The sequence below is a fragment of the Gymnogyps californianus genome, chromosome 2, assembly GCF_018139145.2.
Source record: "Gymnogyps californianus isolate 813 chromosome 2, ASM1813914v2, whole genome shotgun sequence".
Lineage (NCBI taxonomy): Eukaryota > Metazoa > Chordata > Aves > Accipitriformes > Cathartidae > Gymnogyps > Gymnogyps californianus.
In genome coordinates this window covers 167,723,278-167,743,522 of record NC_059472.1, presented here as the reverse complement: position 1 = coordinate 167,743,522, position 20,245 = coordinate 167,723,278, and the positions used below count along the sequence as shown (strand labels likewise).

The window sequence follows — 20,245 nt, the reverse complement described above, 5'->3', positions numbered from 1 at the left end:
CGCGGCCGGCCCCGACGCCGGCCCCGGCCCCGGTTCCCGAAGGGGCTTCGGCTGGGCACGGCGGTCTCTCCCCAGCTGGCGGTCCCGGCCTGCGGCTCGGGGAAGGTGGGCTCGGCTTTGGGCTGCTCGAGGAGCGGGCTGGGGTCCGGCCGGGGCTCGGCCGGCGGCGCCTGGCTCTGCCGGGCGCTGGCCCTCTCCTGACGCAGGTAGCGCAGCTCGTCGCGGATGTCCGTCAGGACGCCCAGCAAGCGGAACTGGAGCTCGCGGTCGCGGGCCCTCTCCTCACGCTGGGTGGCCCGCTCCTCCTGCCACATGGCCAGCTCCTGGTGGTACAGCTGGTCCCACTGCTCCTCCAGGTCCAGCAAGTGATGGATGTTAGTCCTCCAGCTCTCCCGGCGGTCTTCCCGCAGGCGGGAGCAGCCCAGGCCGCGGGGCGGGCCGGGGGCGGCGGGAGCGTCCCCCGGGGGGGAGGCGGAGGAGGGCAGCGACTCCTCGGTCAGGGCGCCGTGGAGCGGGGAGCGGGCCGGGGGCTCCTCCTCCGCCGTCGGCTTCTCCCAGGTAGGCCCCATCAGTACCCTGGGCAAAGCGCCCATCTCCGGGCCCGGGCCCCCCGCGTGCTCCTCGGGGTGCGAGGAGTCGAGGCCGCGGCCCAGGGGGGCAGGTCGGACACCCCCTCGTGGCCCCAGTCCGAGTGAGCGTCCACGGGGTTGAGAGGGTCCTCAGGCAGGGAGGTGACGGAGCCCTGGGAGCTGCACCTGCGGATCAGCATGGCCTGGCGGGACAGTTTCATGTCTTCCTCCGCAGACATGGGGGCCTCGGGCCCGGGCTGCATCCCCACGGCCCCGCCGTGGCCCCTCTCCACCTCCCGGCCTTCCCGTTCCTCTTCCTCCGACAGGGAGGCGTAGGAGACGAGGGACTCGTTTCGCAAGGACGGGGAAATGGCTGACACGTCTGGAGTCCGCAGCTCCGGTCCCGACTCGGCTGGAAGAGAAGAGAAGCCCTCCGGTGAGCCCTAGCCGCTGCCCCGGCCCCCTGCCCCTCCTCGACACACGGACATCGCCCTCACGGACATCCCTGACGGACACAGCGGGCCAAGGCGTCCCGTCTGTGCAGCCCTCGCCCCTGCCTGCCTCGCATGCCCCCCGCAGCGAGTTCCCCAGCTCCCCGCATGACGCAGGGGCGGCCACGGCCTTTGCCTTCCCTTGGATTTGCCGCCTTCTCCTGCCACCGAACAACCCTCGGCGGTTACGAAACTGGGCTCCGGGTTCCCCGTTACGCACCGGCAGCCCTTCGGGACTCGCAGACCAGGAGACAATCGCACAGGCTGGGCAGGCGCAGGGAAGCGTCTCCCATCGGGGTGTCCCCCGCAGTGCCGCCCCCAGCGTCATGCCGAGGGCTGCAGCCAGCCCCACCAAGCAGCGCGACGCCGCGCCAGGACCGGGCTCTCGGTGCAAACCACCACCGCAACCTTTTGCCGGCCGCCACGCTCCCAGCGGATCTCCATCCAGACCCCGCGCCCTCCCTCCGCCGCCTAAAGCTCCGCAGCAGCCCGTCCCGCAGCCTTACCCGAGCTGCTCTGTCCTTCCCCGCGGCTGTACTCGCAGATGACGGAGGGGTCGGGGCTCTGCACCGCCAGCCGGGGCACGGCGGAGCCCTCCACGTCCGGCAGGGACGAGGGCTGCCCGTTGGTATCGATGTAGATGCTGGGGTGGCTGACGCCGGGCTGCAGGTGCATGAAGGACTGTTTGGTCGCGCCGGGGAAGAACAGATCTGCGGGACAGAGAGAATCCAGCCTCAGCCACTGTGACGACAGCACCGGCAGTTCACGTGCCCCCGTGGAAGGGTGGATGGGGCTCCCCAGGAGAAGGGTCCCACAGGAATCTGCTGGGGAACGACGCTGCGTGGGGGACACGGTTGCACCGAGGCACAAACGCTCCTCCTGCAAGGCCGGCTTACCCTATCCGCTCGCCCTCACCTACCCCAGGACAGTCCTGAACTCGCCCAGCCCCGAGGGGGTTGGCATCCCCTCAACGTCCCGCAGGACTTCTTCCTTCAGCCCAGAGCTCTTCTGCTCTGCAGCAAGATGGGCGTCTGGTTCAGAGACAGCCCGAGCCCGAACTGAGTGAAACGAGACCCACGCCGCCCACCCGTCCCCAGTGAAACCTGACGGGCCAAGCTGAAATCAAAGAGCAGAGGAAGGAGCAGGAACAACTAACCCGGGTGCCCTCTGGGGACGCAAAGAAGCCAGATACATCCCCTTGGTGGAAATGAAAGGGCAGGGCGGGTATTTGCCTCCTGGCCAGTAACAAAGCCCAGCTGGGGTGTACCCGTGGGCCCAGCTCAGCGCTACTGCAAGACCGATGTCGGGTCTTTCACCAACATCTTCCCCCCCCCCCGAGCATCTCTTGGGCGTTTGAGCTAAACAGGCGTTACCCAAGAGCAGGACCGGCAAGAGGGCTCTGCGTTCTGCGGCAGGCCAAGACACAGGTTTGCTCTGCAGGCGACGGAGGGGTCAAAGGCACAGCCCCATCGAGAAGGCACGGCCCGCCCCGGGACCCACCGGCTCCCCCCGGCCACGCATGGCACCCGGGTGCGAGACGCTGCGGGAGGACGGTGTGACTTTGCACCGAAGCAGCTGCTCCCGCTCCCTCTGACCTCAGCTAACCATGGGGGACACTGACCCTGAAAGGAACAGGGGAAATAAAATCCCATCCCGTCTTTTACCGGCTGCCTTTAGACGGTACCCAGCAAGGCCAGGCACTGTATCAAACTAAAGAAAGGAAAAAAAAAACCAAAAAAGACCCGCTCCCACAAAGTCTGAGGTGTTCCTCTTGATCCCAGCTTATTTCCACAGTGGATTTTTAATTCCAGCACACGCAGTTTCCAAGCCTGGCGGTTTGCTACTCAGATACAACAGGACCAACGGCCCTGCCGGACGCTGCAATCCCGACACAAACCGCGTACGAGAGCAAAACCCAAAAGTCTCCTTCCGCAATCCACGCCGCGCCGGCTAGCACAGAACGCAAACGCTCGGCAGACGCCGGGGCTCGGGGGACGGCGGCCTGGTGACGTGACCAGGCCGGACGTCACTCGGAGAGCGCAGGTGGGGACGCAGCACGGGACTCTGCTACTCCGACTCTCCTCTGCCCAGAGAACCACCACGACTGACCTGGGTCCAAGATGATTTCGGGCTCCGAGTCGTGGCTGGCCTGCAGGAAGGTGGAAGCCACCATCTTCTCCAGGGGCGTGAGGCGCGGCTTGTGGAGCGGCCCGCCGGCGCGGTTCATGGGCAGGTGCTTCTTGGAGGTGATCTTCTTCTTGACGTCCAGCCGCAGGTCGCGCCACTTGTGCTTGAGGTCGTCGATGGAGCGTTCGGTGTAGCCCAGGAAGTTGACGCGGCTTTGGATTTGGGTCCAGAGCTGCTTCCGCCGCACGGGGTGAGCCCGCAGGGCTTCAGACCCATACAGGGCGCTGAAATGCCGGACCACATTCCAGACCAGCGTCTCAGTCTCGTCATTGGAGAAGTTGGCCTTCCTCTTCCGGCCAGACGCTGGCATCGCCTGCGAGGCTGCGGCAGAGGTGGAAGGGGCACAATTGAACCTCGGTCCCCACTCCTCTCTGTCAGCTCCTGGGGGGAACATGGGGCTGCGGGAGCCCGAGGGAGCCGCGGAGGAGGGAGCCGAAGCAAGAGCCCCCGAGGCATCCATGGCAGGGGAGGCTTGGGCCGGGGAGGATCTAAAGAGCCGCTTCGGCACACCACGCGGCAGGGGGGCACCTCATCCCCTCGCCCCGGCTCGAGAGCACCTGGGAGGGGAGAAAAGGAAAGGGCAGCGGTGGGTGGCGGCAGTGCGGGGTGACGGCGAGGCCCCCGGCCCTCTCCAACCAGAGGCACCCGGGGACCCCCGGCCAGCTACCACGGGGGCCGCGGAGAGGGTCGTGGTCACGGTGCGCGCATTGGGAGCGCGACAGAGGCTGCGGTGAGGGCCGCGGCGCGCACCTCGGGGCCACGGCGAGCGCCTCAGCCACGGCACACGCTTCAGGGCCGTGGCGGGTGCCTCAGGGCCACGCAGAGGGTGCTGAGGAGCACCTCGGGGCCAGGCTGAGGGCGATGGGGAGCGCCTCAAGGCCACAGCAAGGGCCTCGCGGCCACGTTGACAGCAATGGGGAGCGCCTCTGGTTGCACGGCGAGTGCCTCCAGGACACGGCCTTGGCAAGCACCCCAGGGCCACGGCAGGAGCCACAGCAACAACTTCAGGGCCACGGCCATCGTCTCTGGGCTACAGTGAGCACCACAGCGAGGGCCTTGGCCATGGTCAGCACCTCAGGTCCACAGCACGGACCTCGGTGATGGCAAGCACCTCAGCACCACAGCAAGGGCTACAGCCATGATGAAAGCACCAGGACCGCAGCACGAGGCCTCAGGTCCATGGTGAAGGCCTTGGCCATGGTGAGCACTTCAGGTTCCCGGCAAGGGCCTCAGGGCCATGGCACAGACCTTGGCCACAGGACAGGTCTAGGGACCATGGCAAAGGTCTTGGCCATGGTGAGCATCTCAAGGCCATGGTGAAGACCTTGGCCAAGATGCAGGCCTTGGCAAGGGTCTTGGCCATGGTAAGAACCTCAAGACCCCAGTGAGCACCTCAGGTTCCTGGTGAGGTCATGGTGAAGTCCTTGGCCATGGCAAGCACCTCAAGCTCCCATTGAGGGCCTTGGGGCCACAGCAAAGACATTACGGAAGCCCTTAGCCATGGTGAACACCTCAAGCTCGCATTGAGGGCCTTGGGGCCATGGCGAAGCCCACGGCCATGGCAAGTGCTTGAGGGCCGTGGCAAAGACCTTAGCGAATGCCTTGGCCATGGTGAACACCTCAAGCTCCCATTGAGGCTCTTGGTGCCATGGCAAAGACCACGGCTATGGCGAATCCTTCAAGGCCATGGCGAAAGCCTTGGCCATGGTGAACAAGTCAAGCTCTCACAAGGGCTTTGGGGCCATAGGAAAGACCAAGGCCACGGCAAAGGCCTTGGTGAACACCTCAAGCTCCCAGTGAGAGCCTTGAGGCCACGCCAAAGACCCTGGCCACGGTGAACACCTCAAGCTCCCGCTGAGTGCCTCAAGACCCTGGCAAAAGACCGTGGCCGGCCACGGTATAGGTCTTGGGCCCGCGGCAAAGCCCCCCGCCACGGTGAGCACCCGAAGGCCACGTCGTGGGCTCCGGCAAGGCTCTCGCCCACGGCGCACCCCAAGTGCCACGGTGCCGGCCTCGGCCCCCACCGATCCCCCTCAAACCCCCCCCCCACCACCACCACCCCCCAGCAAAATCCTCAACCGCCCTCAGCATCTCCACACCCCCCCCCTCCTCCCCCAATACAACGGCCTCTCCCCAGGGGCGGGGGGGGGGGGGGTGCAACCGGTTACCGGCTGCACCCCCGGGGCAGGGCCGGGGCCTTCAGCGGGCGGCTTTTGTTCGCGCTTCCGCCGGGCACCGGGGACAAAGGGGCCGGGGCCGGTGCCTGCCCCCGGGCCCCCCCCCCCCCTTCGGGGGGGGGGGGGGCCCGGGGGCAGGCACCGGCCCCGGCAGCAGGCCTTCCCCCCCCCCCCCCGCCTCAACACCCCCCGGGGCAGGGCGGCGGCGCCTACCTGTGCCGGGACGGGCGTGCGAAGGGGAAGGGGGTGTGCGGGGGGGGGGGGGGGGAGGAACGGCGACGGAGGGGCCGGGTTCGGAGAAAGTGGAGGAAGGGGGAGGGGGGGGGGAGGGAGGAAAGGGGAGGGGAGGAAGAGGAGGAGGAGGGAGGAAGGGAGGGGGAAGGGGGGGGGGGCGGGAAGTGTTTCAGCTCCGGCGGCGGGTAATGGCTCCCGCCTCGGCGGAACTCGCCTTCATTTCCTCCGCCTACCGAGCGGCGCGGCGCGGCGCGGCGCGGGCCCTTGCGCGCGCGCGCGCGCGCGCGCCCGCCCGCCCGCCCTTGGGCGCCCCCTGGCGGCACCGTCGCGGAGCTAAGGGACGCGGGGCGGCGGGGCGGGAGAGAGAAGAAGGGCGGGAACCCCCGCACCCACCCCCACCCACCTACACCCGCACCCACGCACCCCCTGCCCCGCCGTCACTGCATGCTGCGGGGGGAGAGGCGTGCGCACCCCCCCCCACCCCCCCCCCGGGCTTCCCTGCGCACCTCCCACCCCGCTATCCCCCGTCCCCCGGATGCTGCTTGCACACTCGTGATTGTGCACCCCCGTGGGGAATTCTCCCGGTGCAACCCGTCTTTGCACGCACCCCCTCCCCCCCCCACACACACACACTCCCCGGGCGCTGCGTGCACCCCCGTGATGGTGCATCCCCGGTGGGCACTTCCCTGCGCACCCCGTCCCCTGCACCCTTGTGTGCCCCTTGCAAGCCCACGGGCCGTGCACCCCGATGCCCCCACCCGCGGTACGCACTGCCCCTTGTACCCCCGTGATTGTGCATCCCGGCGGGCACTTTGCTGCGCAACCCTGGGTGCCCCTTGCACCTCCTTCCTTTGCACTGCCGTGGTTCGCGTGGCCCCTGCACCCCCGGCACAGCTCCGTGCACCCCCGTGAGTGTGCGTCCCTGTGGGCAGCCCCCGTGCACCCTGTCCCTGCACCCCCCCAGGCGTTGCTTGCACCCCCGTGATTGTGCATCCCGGTGGGCTCTTCCCTGTGCATCCCTGGGTGCCCCTCGCACCCCCTTCCTTTGCACCCTGATGCCCGCACCCCCCCACGGTACTCACTGTCCCTGCACCCCCAGGGGAGCCCCGCGTACCCCAGAGATTGCACATCCCTGGTGGGCACTTCCCTGTGCACCCCGTCCCCTGCACCCCCGTGCGCCATGCACCCCGATGCCCCCACCCGCGGTACACACTGTCCCTGCACCCCCATGCTTGTACATCATGGTGGGCACTTCCCTGTGCACCCCATCCACTGCCCCTGCACCCCCGGGGCGGGGGGTGGGGGGGCTGTTGTGGTCCCCTGCATCCCAGTGCCCCCCGCTTGCACCCCGTGCCCACGCATGCCAATGGGCACCGCTCGGTGCACTCTGCCCTATGCACCCCCGGGAGCACCCCTTGCACGCTCTGCCCTGTTCACTCTGGCAGGCATTTGGGTGCCCCCTGCACCCCTGGGGGGGCCCTGGCACCCCCTGCACCCAGATGGACACGTCCTGGTGCACCCTGCCCATGCACCTCCACGGGTGCCCCTTGCACCCTCTGCCCTGTGCACCCCGACGGGCACCCTGTGCACTCCACCCGTGCATCCCCACAGGCAACCCCCAGGCAAACTCAGTGAGCACCCCAACAGGCCCCCGGGTGCACCCTGTCCCATGCAATGGGTGCCCCTTGCACCCCCTGCCCCCTTCACCCCAACAGGCACCTGGGTGCCCCTCGCACACACTGCTCGCTGCGTCCCAGTGGGCACCCTGCCCCAGGCACCCCGATGAGCCCCTCTTGCGTGTCCTGCCCAGGCGTGCCCCAACAGGCACCTCCTGCCCAACCCCCCCAGGCTCCCCCCGGGGTCCCGCCACTCACCCTCCCCCTGGGTCCTGGCAGGGGTGCCCTCCGCAGGGGTGGCTGCGAGGGCTGGGTGCAGAGCACCCCTGGGTGCCACGGTGCTGGGGGGACATGCCTGTCCCCGCCACGGGCTACAGCCCAGCGTGGTGGCCTCCAGGTGCCCCTGGTTCTCCGTGCACACGCAGGGGGGGGTCATCTCCGTGCCCCATCCCGCCTCAGGGACCCCGGTGCCGCAGCAGTCGCCGTGCCGGGGACAGGGTATACAGTGGGTGCCTGTTAGGGCGTGCAGTCCAGTGTACACAGCGGGGGGGGGCTGTGCAGGGACCCCCAGGGTGCACATGGGTGCTATCTGCACTGCGTGGGACGCCGGGGCTGGCACAGCCCGGCACCGCCAGCGTGCAGCCCGGGGCTCCTAATTAACAGCCGCGACGGGGTCGTCAGCCAGGTCCCCACTGCCTGCGGGTGCTGCCCGTGGCCCTGGCATCCGGGTGGGGATGGCACGGGTTGGGGTGCCATGGGGGCCCAGGAGCGGCCGCGGTGTCACCGGGCCAGGGCGAGGGAAGGGAAGGGGAGGTTTGGGGTGGCCCCACTGCTGCTGGCAGCCCCGGGGGAACGCGGGGGCTCTGCTCAGCTCATGGCAGGGCTGGATGTGATGTTAAAATATTACAACCACCACCCGCGCTGCGCTTTGCTGAATTCTGCCTTTTTAATGTCTGTTGCAAACCTCCGGGCACCACGTGGTGACAGCGGCCGGTGGCACCCGGTCCCCCCGAACCCCCGCGGGAAGAAGCCACTGCCCCCAGCACGGGGACACCCCAGCACCACCCCACGTCCCCCCCCCGGCAAACACAACTACCCCACTCAGGGCAAATCCCCCTCGGGGGCAGCTCCATGACGGCTCCCGCCGGCTGCAGAAGCCATCCCCTGGGAGAAGGTTTCGGCAGCAGGTTCGTGCTCCCGGCGCTGCCACCGCCAGCCCCCAGCACTGCCCGGATGGGTGACATCCAGAGCGCGGCGGCTCTGCAGCCCCCGTGCATGGTGCTCCCCACTGGGTACCCCCTTTGCCCCCGAGCCACGCGGACCCACAGCAAACCCCACGGCACAACTCAGCTGGCACTGCGGCAGGGGACAGTGGCCAGGCCAGTCCGGTGATGGCCCCGATGAGTGCCAGTCCCTGTCACGGGCACGAGCGGGTCCGGGCACGTGCTGGCTGCTCCGCTCACTGCTTGGGAGGCATGTCCCCGATGAGGGCTCGCCCAGTGCCGGCCGACACCATGTGCACGGCATCCTCCAGCTCGTAGAAGGCCTGGAAGAGGTCCGGCGAGGTGGCCCGGCACTCCAGGTACCGCCGCAGCGTGGCCAGGCTCTCCCAGACCTCCCGCTCCGAGGGGCAGGGCTGCACCGCCGCCGGCTCTCCCACATCCTCGCCCTCCGCCGTCCCCTCATCCCCATCCGCCTCTGCCGGCTCCCCGTTGCGCTCCGGCTCCTCGTCCATCAGCGCGCGGCGCTCCAGCTGCTCCTGGCTGAGCGGGCCGGGCGCCGGGGCCGGGGCCTCGGCATCGGGGCTGAAGCCGGCGGCACGGAAGCAGCTAGCGATGAGCCCCGGGTGCACGTCGCCCCAGGCTTGCGCCAGCATGTGCAGGGCATCCAGGAGGGTCGGCTGCCCCGCGCCGCGCTCCGTCGGCAGCCACCTCAACAACCGGCGCCGGTAGTGGCCCTTGAGGTCGCTGGCAATGCCACGGTCCAGGGGTTGGGCCAGGGCGGTGGCCGGCGGGACGAAGACCATCCTGACGTTGGAAAGCTGGAGGTAGGGGTGCGCCTCATGCTTGGTGAGGAGGAGGAGGACGCTCTTCCCCTGCCGTCGCATGCCCTCGTTGAACTCCCGCAGCCATTCGGCGAAGAGGGGGGCGGTCACGCTGGCCAGGCTGCCGGCGCGGTAGCTCCAGGGCATCTGCCCCAGGTTGATGCCCCGCAAGCAGCGGGGCCGGGGGCTCTCCCCCACCGCCGCAGCGGGGCCTTCTCCGAGCCGTCGGCATTGGCGCAGAGCAGGAGCGTCAGCCGGTCGCCGGCGCTCTCGCCCTTGCCGGAGGAGCCGGCTGGGAGGAGGACCCCCGTCTCCCCGCAGGCGTAGATCTCAGAGGGCGCATAGCTGCGGAGGAGGCCGGGCAGTACCGCGCCGGCCCAGTGCTCGGCTGTGGGCTGCTCCGCATCCCCTTTCTCCGCCGGCGGCTTCTTGAAGGTGAGGTTGTGGCGCGCCTCGAAGCGAGCCAGCCAGCCGCCGCTGGGCTCCGGGTCGGGCCGGCCCAGCGCCTCGGCGAGGTGTTTGGCCTTGAGCTGGAGGAGCGGGCTGCTGACGGGCAGGTCGGCGGCGCGGGCGCCCTCCACCCAGCGCAGCAGGGCGGCCTCGAGGGCCGCGTCCTTCCCCTCCCGCTTGCGTTTGCGCTCGGGGTCGCCGTTGCGGTGCCACTCGCTCAGGATCCGCTCCTTGTTCTTGATGATGCGGCAGATCTGGGGCTGCGACACCCCGAAGCGCTTGGCCAGCTCGCTCTGCGACACCTTGGGGCCCTCCAGCATCTCCAGCACCCGCACCTTCTCCGTCAGCGACAGCTCCTTCCGTTCCTTCCGGGGTGCTGCCGTCCCCGCCTCAGCAGTCCCCGGGGAGCGGCCGGTACAGGGGGTCGGGCGGCAGGGGCTGCCCGCGGCCCCCAGCCCTGCCGGTTCGGTGAAGCCTCTGCCGCAGCGGCCGCAGGCGTAGGCGCGCTCCCCGCCGTGCACCAGCCGGTGCCGCACCAGGTCCGGCTTTTGCCCGAAGCCTCGGCCGCACTCGGCGCACTCGAGCGGCGGCTCCCCCGGCCGGCAGCGGCGGCTCTCGAAGGCAGGGGGCAGGGCGATGAACCCCCCGTTACCGGCACTGGGATTCAGCTCCGGCTCAGGGACGCCGCAGTAGCTGCAGCTCCGTTCCCGTAGCGGGACGGGGAAGTCGCCGGGGCCGGCACGGCGGGAGAGGGGGGAGCCGGGCGGCGGGGACACCCCCTCCTCGCTCTTCACCTCCTTCCCCAGCCAGTCCCCTGCGGAGACAGGAACGTGTTGGGGAGCGACCCCCTCACCGGGAATCCCGCGGGACCAAGCCCTCCGCTTCGGCAGGATTTGGCCCATCACCCGAGCCCCGGTCCCGGTCCCACCCGTGTCCCGCTCACCCTGGGAAGGGCCGGCGGCTGCTGCGCGCGGCCGGTGGCTCCGGTGCTCCCCGCAGCGCCCCGCTGCCGCCTCCCCTCGCTCCACCTCGGCCAGGATGTCAGGTTTGGTGACGGCGTAACCTGTCACGGAGACAAGAGGAGGGTCGGCCGGTGATGCCGCCGGTGATGCCGCTGCATGGCACCACGGCGGCCGGTCACAACAGGCCTGCCTTGCCGTCCCCCCCCCGCCACAGCTCCCCCGTGGTGACGGGGACAGACAGTTGGCGTGGTCCTGCGGTGACCCCGGAGCCGCTCCGCAGCCGCCTGCTCCCGCCACCCACCGGGCCGGTGCCAACGCCGACATGCCGCTGGCCTCGCTCACGGCCAGGCCGTGACCGGCAGCACCAGGGCTGGTGCCGGGCAGGACCCGTGTGCCTCACCCAGGGCGATGGGTCGCTCGCGGTCCTCCTTCATGGCACCGCCGCTGTCCCGGTCCTCGCGGAGATGCGGCAGCTGCTGCCGGTACTGCTCCCGGCGAGGCCTCACCTGCGGGAAGGACGGCGGTGGCTGAACGATGAGCCGCACCGGGATGACGGCGCACGGCCGGCCGGCCGCCAGCGACCCCGCCGTGCGGGCAGGAGGACGGGGCGTCGGCGGTGCCCGTGGGGCCGCCTGTGGAGGGAGGGGGACCGGGACCACCGAGCCCCGGTGGGCCGCGGTGCCGGTGCCGTACCTGGGCCGGGCCCTGTCCCCTCCCGTCCGCTCGGGTCCGGTCGGGTCCGGCCGGGCCCGGTGCAGCCCCAGCCCCGCCGCCCCCGCCCCGCGCGGCCCCGCTGCCGGCGGACGGGAGCGCGCGCACCGGCCCGCCCGCCCGCGTGACGCCCCGCCCCGCTCTATGCAAGCGATTGGGCCGCCGCCAGCGGGCGCCGCGCGGATTGGCCGCGCCACCGCCCAATCAGCGCGGGGCCGGGGGATTGCGGCGGTGCCCGCCCCGCCGCCGTCCCTCCCGCTCTGGTGCTTGCGCGGTCCGCCCGCGCTAGGTGTCGCTGCGGCGCCGCTCCCAGCGTGCGCCGCGTTCTCGGCATGGCCGCTCTGCCCCGCCAGTGCTGAGGAGGCGCCGGGCCCGCGCCGCCGCCGCCCGCCCGCTCCGCTCCGCGCCGCCCCCGCCGCCGCCGTCGCCCGCCGCGCCCCGCAGGGCCATGGCCGACTGGGCCCCCGCTCAGGTAAGCGCTGCCGCCGCCCTCCCCACCCCCGCCGGCCGCCGCCCCCCCCCTCCTCGGCCGGGCCCCCCGTCTCACGTCCCCCCTCGGCGGCCGGGCCCGAGGGCTTTCGGCGCCGGTGCGGGCCCGTCCCGTCTCCGACGGAGCCCCGTTCGTCCCGCGGCCGCCTGGACGTCGGCCGGGGTGCCGCCTCGCTGGAGCGGCGGAGCCCACGGCCCTGTCTGTGCCCCCGCAGGACCTGGAGTGGGACATGGAGTCCCAGGAGCTGGCCCTGGAGCAGCCCCTGCCCGCCCCCGAGCAGGGCCCCGCCGGCGAGGCCGAGCTGCCGGCCGCCGAGATCTCCCTGACGCTGGTCACCGAGATCCAGGCCGTGGACAGGAAAGTGGACGCCCAGGCCGCCCAGCTGATGAACCTGGAGGGGAGGATGAGGATGGCGGAAACCAAGCTGATCGGTTGCGAGAAGACGGCGGTGGAGTTCGGGAACCAGCTGGAGAGCAAGTGGACCGCGCTGGGCACCCTCATCCAGGAGTACGGGCAGCTGCAGAAGAGGCTGGAGAACATGGAGAACCTGCTGAAGAACAGGAACTTCTGGATCCTGCGGCTGCCCCCGGGGGCGAAGGGGGAAGTCCCCAAGGTAACGGTCCTCTGCTCCGTCTTTGAAACGGGGTTGTTCCGCACGTCCTCGGCGCTCGCAGCCCCGTTCCAGCGCAGCTGCGGCGCTGAGCGGGACGCAGCTTCTCTGCAGCGGTGTCTTTCCTCCAGCGCTCGGCGAGAAGCACCAGCGCAGCTCCCTTTGCGTTACATTACGCGCCGCTCGTTATATACGCGCGATCCTCGCCAGAACGCGTCGGCCGCTCTGCGTGGGGTCACAAACTCCTTAGCGTGGCTGGAGCCCTGTACGAGTCACGCAGAATTGCGGGGCTCAGCCCCGCGTGCCTGGCGGGTTTGGTAACGTCCCCAGTGCCTGTTCAGAGGCAACTGGCAGCAGAACGGCGTCAAAAATGAAGCGGGGAAAAGAGGCTGTGTCGGGCGCTGGGCTCAGGACATCGCCCGCAGCGGGAGGAGGCTGAGCTGGGGGGCGAGGTGCAGGCAGGTGATGTGGGAAAACCCCATTGTGTCCCGTGCAGGCAGGGGTGAAGCTGCCTGAGCCAGGCACGGGGGCTGAGCGAGGTGCGTGGGAAGGAGCGGGCGCTGCTGCACGGGACTGTCCTGCGCGGTGCTGGGGGAGTTTGAATGAAAAAACGTCCCCCGGGTGTTTTCTTCAACAAGAGGCAAAACGTCTGAGCGTACGACGCTTCTCACTGCAGGTCCCCGTGGCGTTCAACGACGCTTCGTTTAATTTCTCGGAGGAGGAGTGGAAGAGCTTGAACGAGTGGCAGAAGGAGCTTTACAGGCATATCATGAAAGGCAACTACGAGGCCGTCATCTCGATGGGTAAAGACGAGCTGGGGTTTGCCCTGAGCCTTCTGATGCGCCAGGTTTTCCCGGGGCCTGGTGAACGGAAGCACCGCTGTGCCTGGCAGGATTGGGGAGGGTGGATGGTGTGCTGGCCGGGAACGCGGTATGCCGGCTTTCGACAGCAGCCCTGGCAAATTTAGTTCAGTCCTCACCGGTTCGGTTTAGCGGTGGACGGACGTCACGAGCGTCGCTGCCGTGACCGCGTCTCCCTGACGGTCTCCGTGGCCGGTAGGAGCCGAGCGAGCGCCGGGGGTCGTGAGGAGGAGGGGAAGCGAGAGGACCCTCAAGCCAAGTAAAGATGGGGAAGAGGGGAGTTTCTTTGTCACGCAAAGGTCCCCAGATCCACTGCGCTGGGTGCATCAGCCTGTTCGCCGCTTAGGGCAGCAGAGGGGTGCCCTGCCTCTGAGGTTCCTTCCAGCCCTTTCCGTGGGTGATCAGTCCTTCAGCTGCAGCGCCGCTCGTAAGGGAGGAGAGCGAGGTTTGTCGGCTGCCTGCCCTGGTGCTCTGCCTGACCCCAGCCTCATCCCAGGGAACGTTGCTTGCGCAAGCTGTTGCTGCCTCTGCTCCTGGAGTGCCGGGGTAGAGCTGGGGAGAAGCGATGGGCAAAGGCAGGCTCTGCCTTCCGCTTTCCTCTCCAGCAGCTCAGGGCAGCGCGTTCACGGCTAAACAAACGTGGTCCGCTCGCTCCTTCCAGTCCCGGCTGCGGGGATTCCCTCTGGGGGACGCCTTGCCTTGACGAGCACCTATGTGTGTTCTGAGAAATGACCTTGCCTTGGCCGGACGTCCGCAGACGCAGTCCCTGGTAGACGGGCATCTCCTCCCTGTGCTGAGGCCGCTGGTGTGCAGACTCACCTGCCATCCAGCTCTGGGTGACCCAGGCCTTTTGCCCTTCTTTTTTTCCCCTTTCTTCCTTTATTTTTTTTTTGAACGGAGGTCTTCTGCCGTCCCTGCGTGCGAGGGATAAAGGTGAAGGAGAAATACTGCCCCCCATTCCCCTGTTTAAAACCCAATCCTGCGTCCTACCCTAGAGGCGCAGGAACGTAACGGTCCCGCTGAAGGGGATCTGCGGATCTGAGCCTGGAGCTTAGAAAAATGTATCTGTGCTTCATCTGAAGGTTTCCTTTGAGTGATGAGGTTTAGGGGTTTGGCCCTCGTATAAGGCAAACGGCTCCACCAGAGCAGCGGTGGAAATTAATACCCAGAGGCTCACACTTGTTTGGAAATGAAGTTTTCCGCTCTCCGCCCTAGGAGAGATTGTGATTGTCCCCTTTCCCCCACCAAAATCCGCAAGCAGCCTGTGACTCGGACGAGTAGGATGGAACGGTCCTGGCTGGAGGGAACCGCATGGGGAGGGCACTTCCCCTGCTGCCGCTGGCTGACAGCTCTGGTGCTGTCCCCGAGCTGAAGTCCCCATTGTAATGGATCCGCGGACCTTAGCAGAGAGGAGAAGAAAGGAAGCCTGGAGGTAAGCACAGATGCATTTTCTTATTCTCCTCCTCACGCTGCAGGCTGGGAGGTGCTCCTCACCTGAGCAGAGTGTGCTCCTGCAGTCCGCTCATGTTCCCAGGGCCCAGACAAGGTGAGCGGTGCAGATGTGTGAGAGCATCTTCTTAAGCCTCTCTTTCCGTTACCCGTCATCCCCAGCAGCGAAGGAAGGTTGGTGGGCGAAGGTTTGAGAGTCTTTCTCCCGCGAGGGCGAAGGAAACGTTCTGATCCTCTGTTTACGTGCAGATGCTGCCATTTCAAAGCCTGACCTCCTGTCACGGATTGAGCAAGGAGAGGATCCCAACGCGGAGGATCAGGATGACTCTGAGGGAGGAGAAACCCCTACAGACCCCAGCACCGGTGAGCCATAAGGTTCCCAGGACTCGGTGGGGAGGCGGAAAGCAGGCACGTGGCTGCCACCGCCTGCCCGCACTCTTCCGCTTGCCTCTGCTGTCGAGTTTTGCCGGCTCTGTCCTCGGGTGCAGGGGTGACTTTGCTTTCCTAGCCGGCTCTCACCCGACGCGGCCACCTCTCCTGAAATCCTCTGTAAAGCAGCTGGGAGGCGTGAGCGTAAAACTCCTGTCGTTCTTTCTCTTGTGCACAGAGTTTTCCTTTCCTGGTCCCGATGACAGCTCGTGGAGTAAATACGAAGAGACTCTGGCTGAAAGCCACGAGGGCTCTGAAGAAGAGGAAAGCATGGAGGTCCCTAGTACATGTGAGTTAGAAGCGCAGAGCTTCGCCGAGCGCTGCGCAGAGGGGGAGGCAGAGGCGGGCTCAGGCTCTTGGCACTTGCTGGGGATTGCCCGGGGCGAGATCCTGCCTTCGCCGTGGTCTCTGCCAGGCTTGCCTCAAGGGTCGGCGTGGGAGCCGGATGGCAGCCGAGGCAGATGGCTAGCACACGTGCAGAAGAAGCTGCGGTACGCGAGCAGCAGGCTGTGAAAGCAGCTGTGGGCTGGCTAGGGGGGTGCAGGTCACCGGTACGGTGTCGCATCCCTCGGCGAGGCAGCGTGTTTGGTCAGCCTTGAAGCGGAGATGAGCAGGAGCACGCGTAGTGCAGGCAAGCTTCGATGGCGTTAGCAACAAAGTTCTTAGAAGTCTTTTCCACAAATATGTGAAGTGCTGTTTTTCACAGCTTTCTCAGCCAAATGCGAGGCTTCTTGTGGCGCAGCAAAAGGCATGTCCTTGTCACCGCCCCGTCACTCCAGGTCCCTGCTCTGAAGCATGGGGACACGGGAGCCGCTTTGGGAAGCATCCCTTGCTAGAGTGTGCCTTTGGCTTCCTGGCCTTGTTCTCAGAAGCAGCTCAACTGTTCTGGCTGAGGCTTTTCCAGAATTCCAGCCCGATGCAAACAACACGGCTCGTTTTCAAGCCACACGTTTAGATGTCTGGCAAAGCGACAGGCAGATGAAGAGCCCTGTGATAGGGAGTGCCGAGCCGTCTTCTCTGGGCACGCAAATGCTCGGCACAGCTTTACCTTCTCACGCTCTGCAGAAACCTGTGTTTTTTTCAGCCCTCTTCTCCACATCCCCAGATCCTCTGGGCTCTTTTCATCCTCCCTTTGCCAGGGTCCTTGGCGGTTGCTTTGATTTACCGTTTATACCATGGGAGATCATTCAGCCCCAGGCACTGTACAAGCCCAGAAGGAAAAGAGGTTTTATTTCCCTTCCCTCAATTTTTTTTTGCCTTTATCCTAAACCACGTGTTCTTAAAGACCCGTTCTGCTTCACCTCCTGCTGAGGAACCCACTTTTTCCCTTTGTCTAGCTATATATAGAGATCTCATCATTGTACTGTCTGAGCTTTCCCAACAAGTCTTTATCAGTGATCTGGATGAGGGGATCGAGCGCACCCTCAGTAAGTTTGCAGACAACACCAAGTTGGGCAGGAGTGTTGATCTCCTTGAGGGTAGGAAGGCTCTGCAGAGGGAGCTGGACAGGCTGGAGCGATGGGCCGAGGCCAATTGTATGAGGTTCAACAAGGCTCAGTGCCGGGCCCTGCACTTGGGTCACAACAGCCCCATGCAACGCTACAGGCTTGGGGAAGAGCGGCTGGAAAGCTGCGTGGAGGAAAAGGACCTGGGGGTGTTGGTCGACAGCCGGCTGAATATGAGCCAGCAGTGTGCCCAGGTGGCCAGGAAGGCCAAGAGCATCCTGGCTTGTATCAGCAATAGTGTGGCCAGCAGGACTAGGGGAGCGATTGTCCCCCTGTACTCGGCGCTGGTGAGGCCGCACCTCGAATACTGTGTGCAGTTTTGGGCCCCTCACTACAAGAAAGACATTGAGGGGCTGGAGCGTGTCCAACGAAGGGCAACGAAGCTGGGGAAGGGTCTGGAGAACAAGTCTGTGAGGAGCGGCTGAGGGAACTGGGGTTGTTTAGCCTGGAGAGAAGGAGGCTGAGGGGAGACCTCATCGCTCTCTACAGCTACCTGAAAGGAGGTTGTAGCGAGGTGGGGGTCGGTCTCTTCTCCCAAGTAACAAGCGATAGGACGAGAGGAAACGGCCTCAAGTTGTGCCAGGGGAGGTTTAGATTGGATATTCGGAAAAATTTCTTCACCGGAAGGGTTGTCAAGCACTGGCACAGGCTGCCCAGGGCAGTGGTGGAGTCACCATCCCTGGGGGGATTGACAAGACGTGTAGATGTGGCAATTAGGGACATGGTTTAGTGGTGGACTTGGCAGTGTTGGGTTAACGGTTGGACTCGCTGATCTTAAGGGTCTTTTCCGACCTCAGTGATTATTCTAAGTCAAAATACTTTGGCTTTGTATTCCAGTACTGCTTAGGCAGCTCCCAGACGGGACTTGCAACCCCGTAGTGCCAGGTGCTGTCTTGAGCGTGCAAAGCAGAGACCACCTCTGCCCCGAGAGAAGTGCGGTCTGAATAACAAGGCAGTTCTTATCTCAAAGAAATGACATGAATGTCTCTGCTCTGCCAGATGAACAGCAGTGTGATGAGGAAGGTCCCGAAAGCCTTGAGCTCCCTAGCTCATTGGCAGGAAAGTGGGAAGAGGTTTTCTCAAGCCCAGAGGAAGAGGTAAAGCCAAGCAGCAAGAGCCGGAGCGGATCGACCCCGCAGCAGAGAACCGCAACGGGCAACGGGCTGAGGCGCTCCGCTCGCCGCGGGAGAGACTTGGCCAAGAAGGACGCTCCTGAGGACGCGGCCGCAGTAGAGGGGCCGTACATCTGCTGCGAGTGTGGGGAGAGCTTCCTGGACAAGCAGCTCTTCGCCACCCATCAGAAAGCGCACGCCAGCGAGGAAGCCTGCACTTCCCTGGAGCACGGAGAAAGCTTCAGGCAGAAATCCAAAACAACCCCTACGAAAACCCAAGGGCCCTCCCGCTCCAAACCGTCCAAGCGCCCCGATGGGGAGAAGAGCTCTGGTTTCAAGTACGGCTTTGTCAGGCACCAGGTGAACAACATGGTGGAGAGACCGTACACCTGCTCCCAGTGCAAGGAGAGCTTCAGCCTGGAAGTGAGCCTTATCTTGCACCAGAAGCTCCATACGGGGAAGGGCGACGGGCCGCTGACGTGCACCTACTGCGGGAAGGACTTCCGAGACCTCTCCAAAGCCATCCGCCATCAGCGCATCCACACCGGGGAGAGGCCGTACCAGTGCACCGAGTGCGGGAAGAGCTTCATCCGGCGGGACCACCTGCTCAAGCACTGGCGGGTCCACACCGGGGAGACCCCCTACCAGTGTCCCGTCTGCGGGAAGCACTTCCGCTACAAAGAGTCTCTGAATTGTCACCAGAAAATCCACTCGCGCAACCCCCGGCCCATGGAGGATTCGCAGCACAACCTGGAGTCGGCAACTCAAACCGGCCATTTCTGCGTGAAAAAAGAAACTAAGCAGTAGCGCTGCGGTGGGAGGCCGGGGCAGAAGGGCTCGCGGTGACGACGATGGTCTAGCAGGTGGACGTGCAGCATGATGCGAGGTGAACTTGTATCGCAGCTAATCCATGTGGTCATGCTACAAAGCCCGCTTTGTTGAAGCATCAAAGGAATTCCTCTTAAAAACTCTGATCGGACGGCCTAGGCACCTCTTCGACCCCGCGGGGTTACGTGGGACTTCCATAGCGGCGTAGGCCTTGTACTAGTTGCCCCCTACGCAGGTTTGGATTTTGCCTGTAGAGAATAATCCCGAGCGATTCTCTGGGGTCCGTATTTAGCAGGTGTTTCCCCACCTATCTTTGTGCATATTCAGGAGTGACGAGCTTTCGCTTTCTTTTTTCCACTCGTTTCACCGCAAGGCTGGAAGCGCGAGGGAGGGAGGGAAGGAAGGTGCCATTCCCAGGCAACTGGCCGCCCGCTCCCGTTGCGTTGCCGCACCTCGAACGGCAGCCCCGTGCTGCGAGGCCAGGGCTGGGATGAAGGGAAGAGAGGCGAGGCAGAGACACGGTTAGGGGCACGACGCAGGATTTGTCGAAGGCAAAAAAAACGCGGAGAGGAGAGAGCGGCAAAGAGCAAGGTGAGAAAAAGTAGGTGCAGGAGGAAAGGACGGGCAGGAGAAGGGGCTGAGGACATTGGAGCAGGAGGAGTCGGGAAGGGCAGCGTGCGGAGGCGCGGTCGGGTAGCTCACCCAAGGAGGACGCGTCTCTGTTCTTCCGAAGGATGTTACTGGCACCAGGCGGGCTGTAGTTTCCCTCTGGCCCAAGGGAATGGAGCCGCTGGTCCGTCACACGAACTCCTGTCAATGAAGGCGATTTTATTATTATTTTTTAACTGGGTTTGGTCTCACACTCAGGTAAGTCAGACGAGTGAAAGCAACTTCTCCTAACCCCTGTAAAGACCTGTTTGGTTTTTAGTTAATCTAGAAGTAGTATATTATTATTATTATTATTAATTATTATTATTATTATTATTATAATACTACAAGGAAACGTGTGGCACTATATTTCACAGTTGATCTAAAACACTTAAATGTATGAGATAACTGACCGGAGTTTTTCAGATGTCTGTGTAAATATTGGTTGACTTCTCGGAGCTAATCGGTGGTGTTCCTGAGGTGGCTGTAAGTGGTGTCTCTTCCGCTGTGTATCGTCAGCTGCTGGTTTGTGATCGTGTTTTGTAATAACTTTTGTAAAGTCTGTCAATACAGTGTTTCCATTCTGAAGCCCGTGTCGGGTGAGTGATCGCAGCCCCGGTCCCCTCGCCGGCCTCTGTGTTTCGTCCTTGCTCGCCCCTCTCCTGCGGCGACGCCTGCAGCACCCTTGCCCGGCACCCGCCTGTTATTTATTAGCTTTTTCCAGGTAACTTGCAGAACTGGTGAACCGCACAAGCCAAGCCGAGCACCCGGGGAGCCAGGTCCGGCAAACGAGGCTGCTTGGCACGGCTCTGGGGCTGCTGTGCTCGGCGTCCGGCATTCGGGTTCGTGTTTTTAAGCTTTTTCTCTGCTGCC

The 20,245-nt window shown here is 65.4% G+C and overlaps 3 protein-coding genes across 3 annotated transcripts in view; 1 reads left to right on the top strand and 2 right to left on the bottom strand.

The window, feature by feature from the left end:
• Positions 1–20,245, top strand: part of LOC127012726 (uncharacterized) — a gene marked incomplete at its 5' end in the record, with an annotated part of 43,295 nt that overhangs the window by 8,680 nt on the left and 14,370 nt on the right. Inside the window, 8 exons of the mRNA XM_050890960.1 lie at positions 8,809–9,641; positions 11,886–11,913; positions 12,146–12,544; positions 13,218–13,344; positions 15,100–15,213; positions 15,458–15,568; positions 17,784–18,699; positions 19,946–19,971. Coding sequence (XP_050746917.1) covers positions 8,809–9,641; positions 11,886–11,913; positions 12,146–12,544; positions 13,218–13,344; positions 15,100–15,213; positions 15,458–15,568; positions 17,784–18,699; positions 19,946–19,971 — 2,554 coding nt within the window. The remainder of the gene's footprint in view (positions 1–8,808; positions 9,642–11,885; positions 11,914–12,145; positions 12,545–13,217; positions 13,345–15,099; positions 15,214–15,457; positions 15,569–17,783; positions 18,700–19,945; positions 19,972–20,245) is intronic.
• LOC127030016 (uncharacterized) lies at positions 529–5,684 on the bottom strand. Its single transcript, XM_050915931.1, has 4 exons — positions 5,638–5,684; positions 3,170–3,804; positions 1,567–1,770; positions 529–981 (listed from the first exon to the last, which is right to left on the bottom strand). Exons 2-4 carry the CDS (start codon positions 3,705–3,707, stop codon positions 569–571), a joined length of 1,155 nt encoding a protein of 384 aa, XP_050771888.1. The 5' UTR covers positions 3,708–3,804; positions 5,638–5,684; the 3' UTR covers positions 529–568.
• On the bottom strand, positions 8,561–11,179 carry LOC127030015 (tigger transposable element-derived protein 3-like). Its single transcript, XM_050915930.1, is given in 4 exon segments — positions 8,561–9,518; positions 9,521–10,582; positions 10,712–10,831; positions 11,131–11,179. Coding segments are annotated over 4 exon segments (2,001 nt in total). The 5' UTR covers positions 11,165–11,179; the 3' UTR covers positions 8,561–8,733.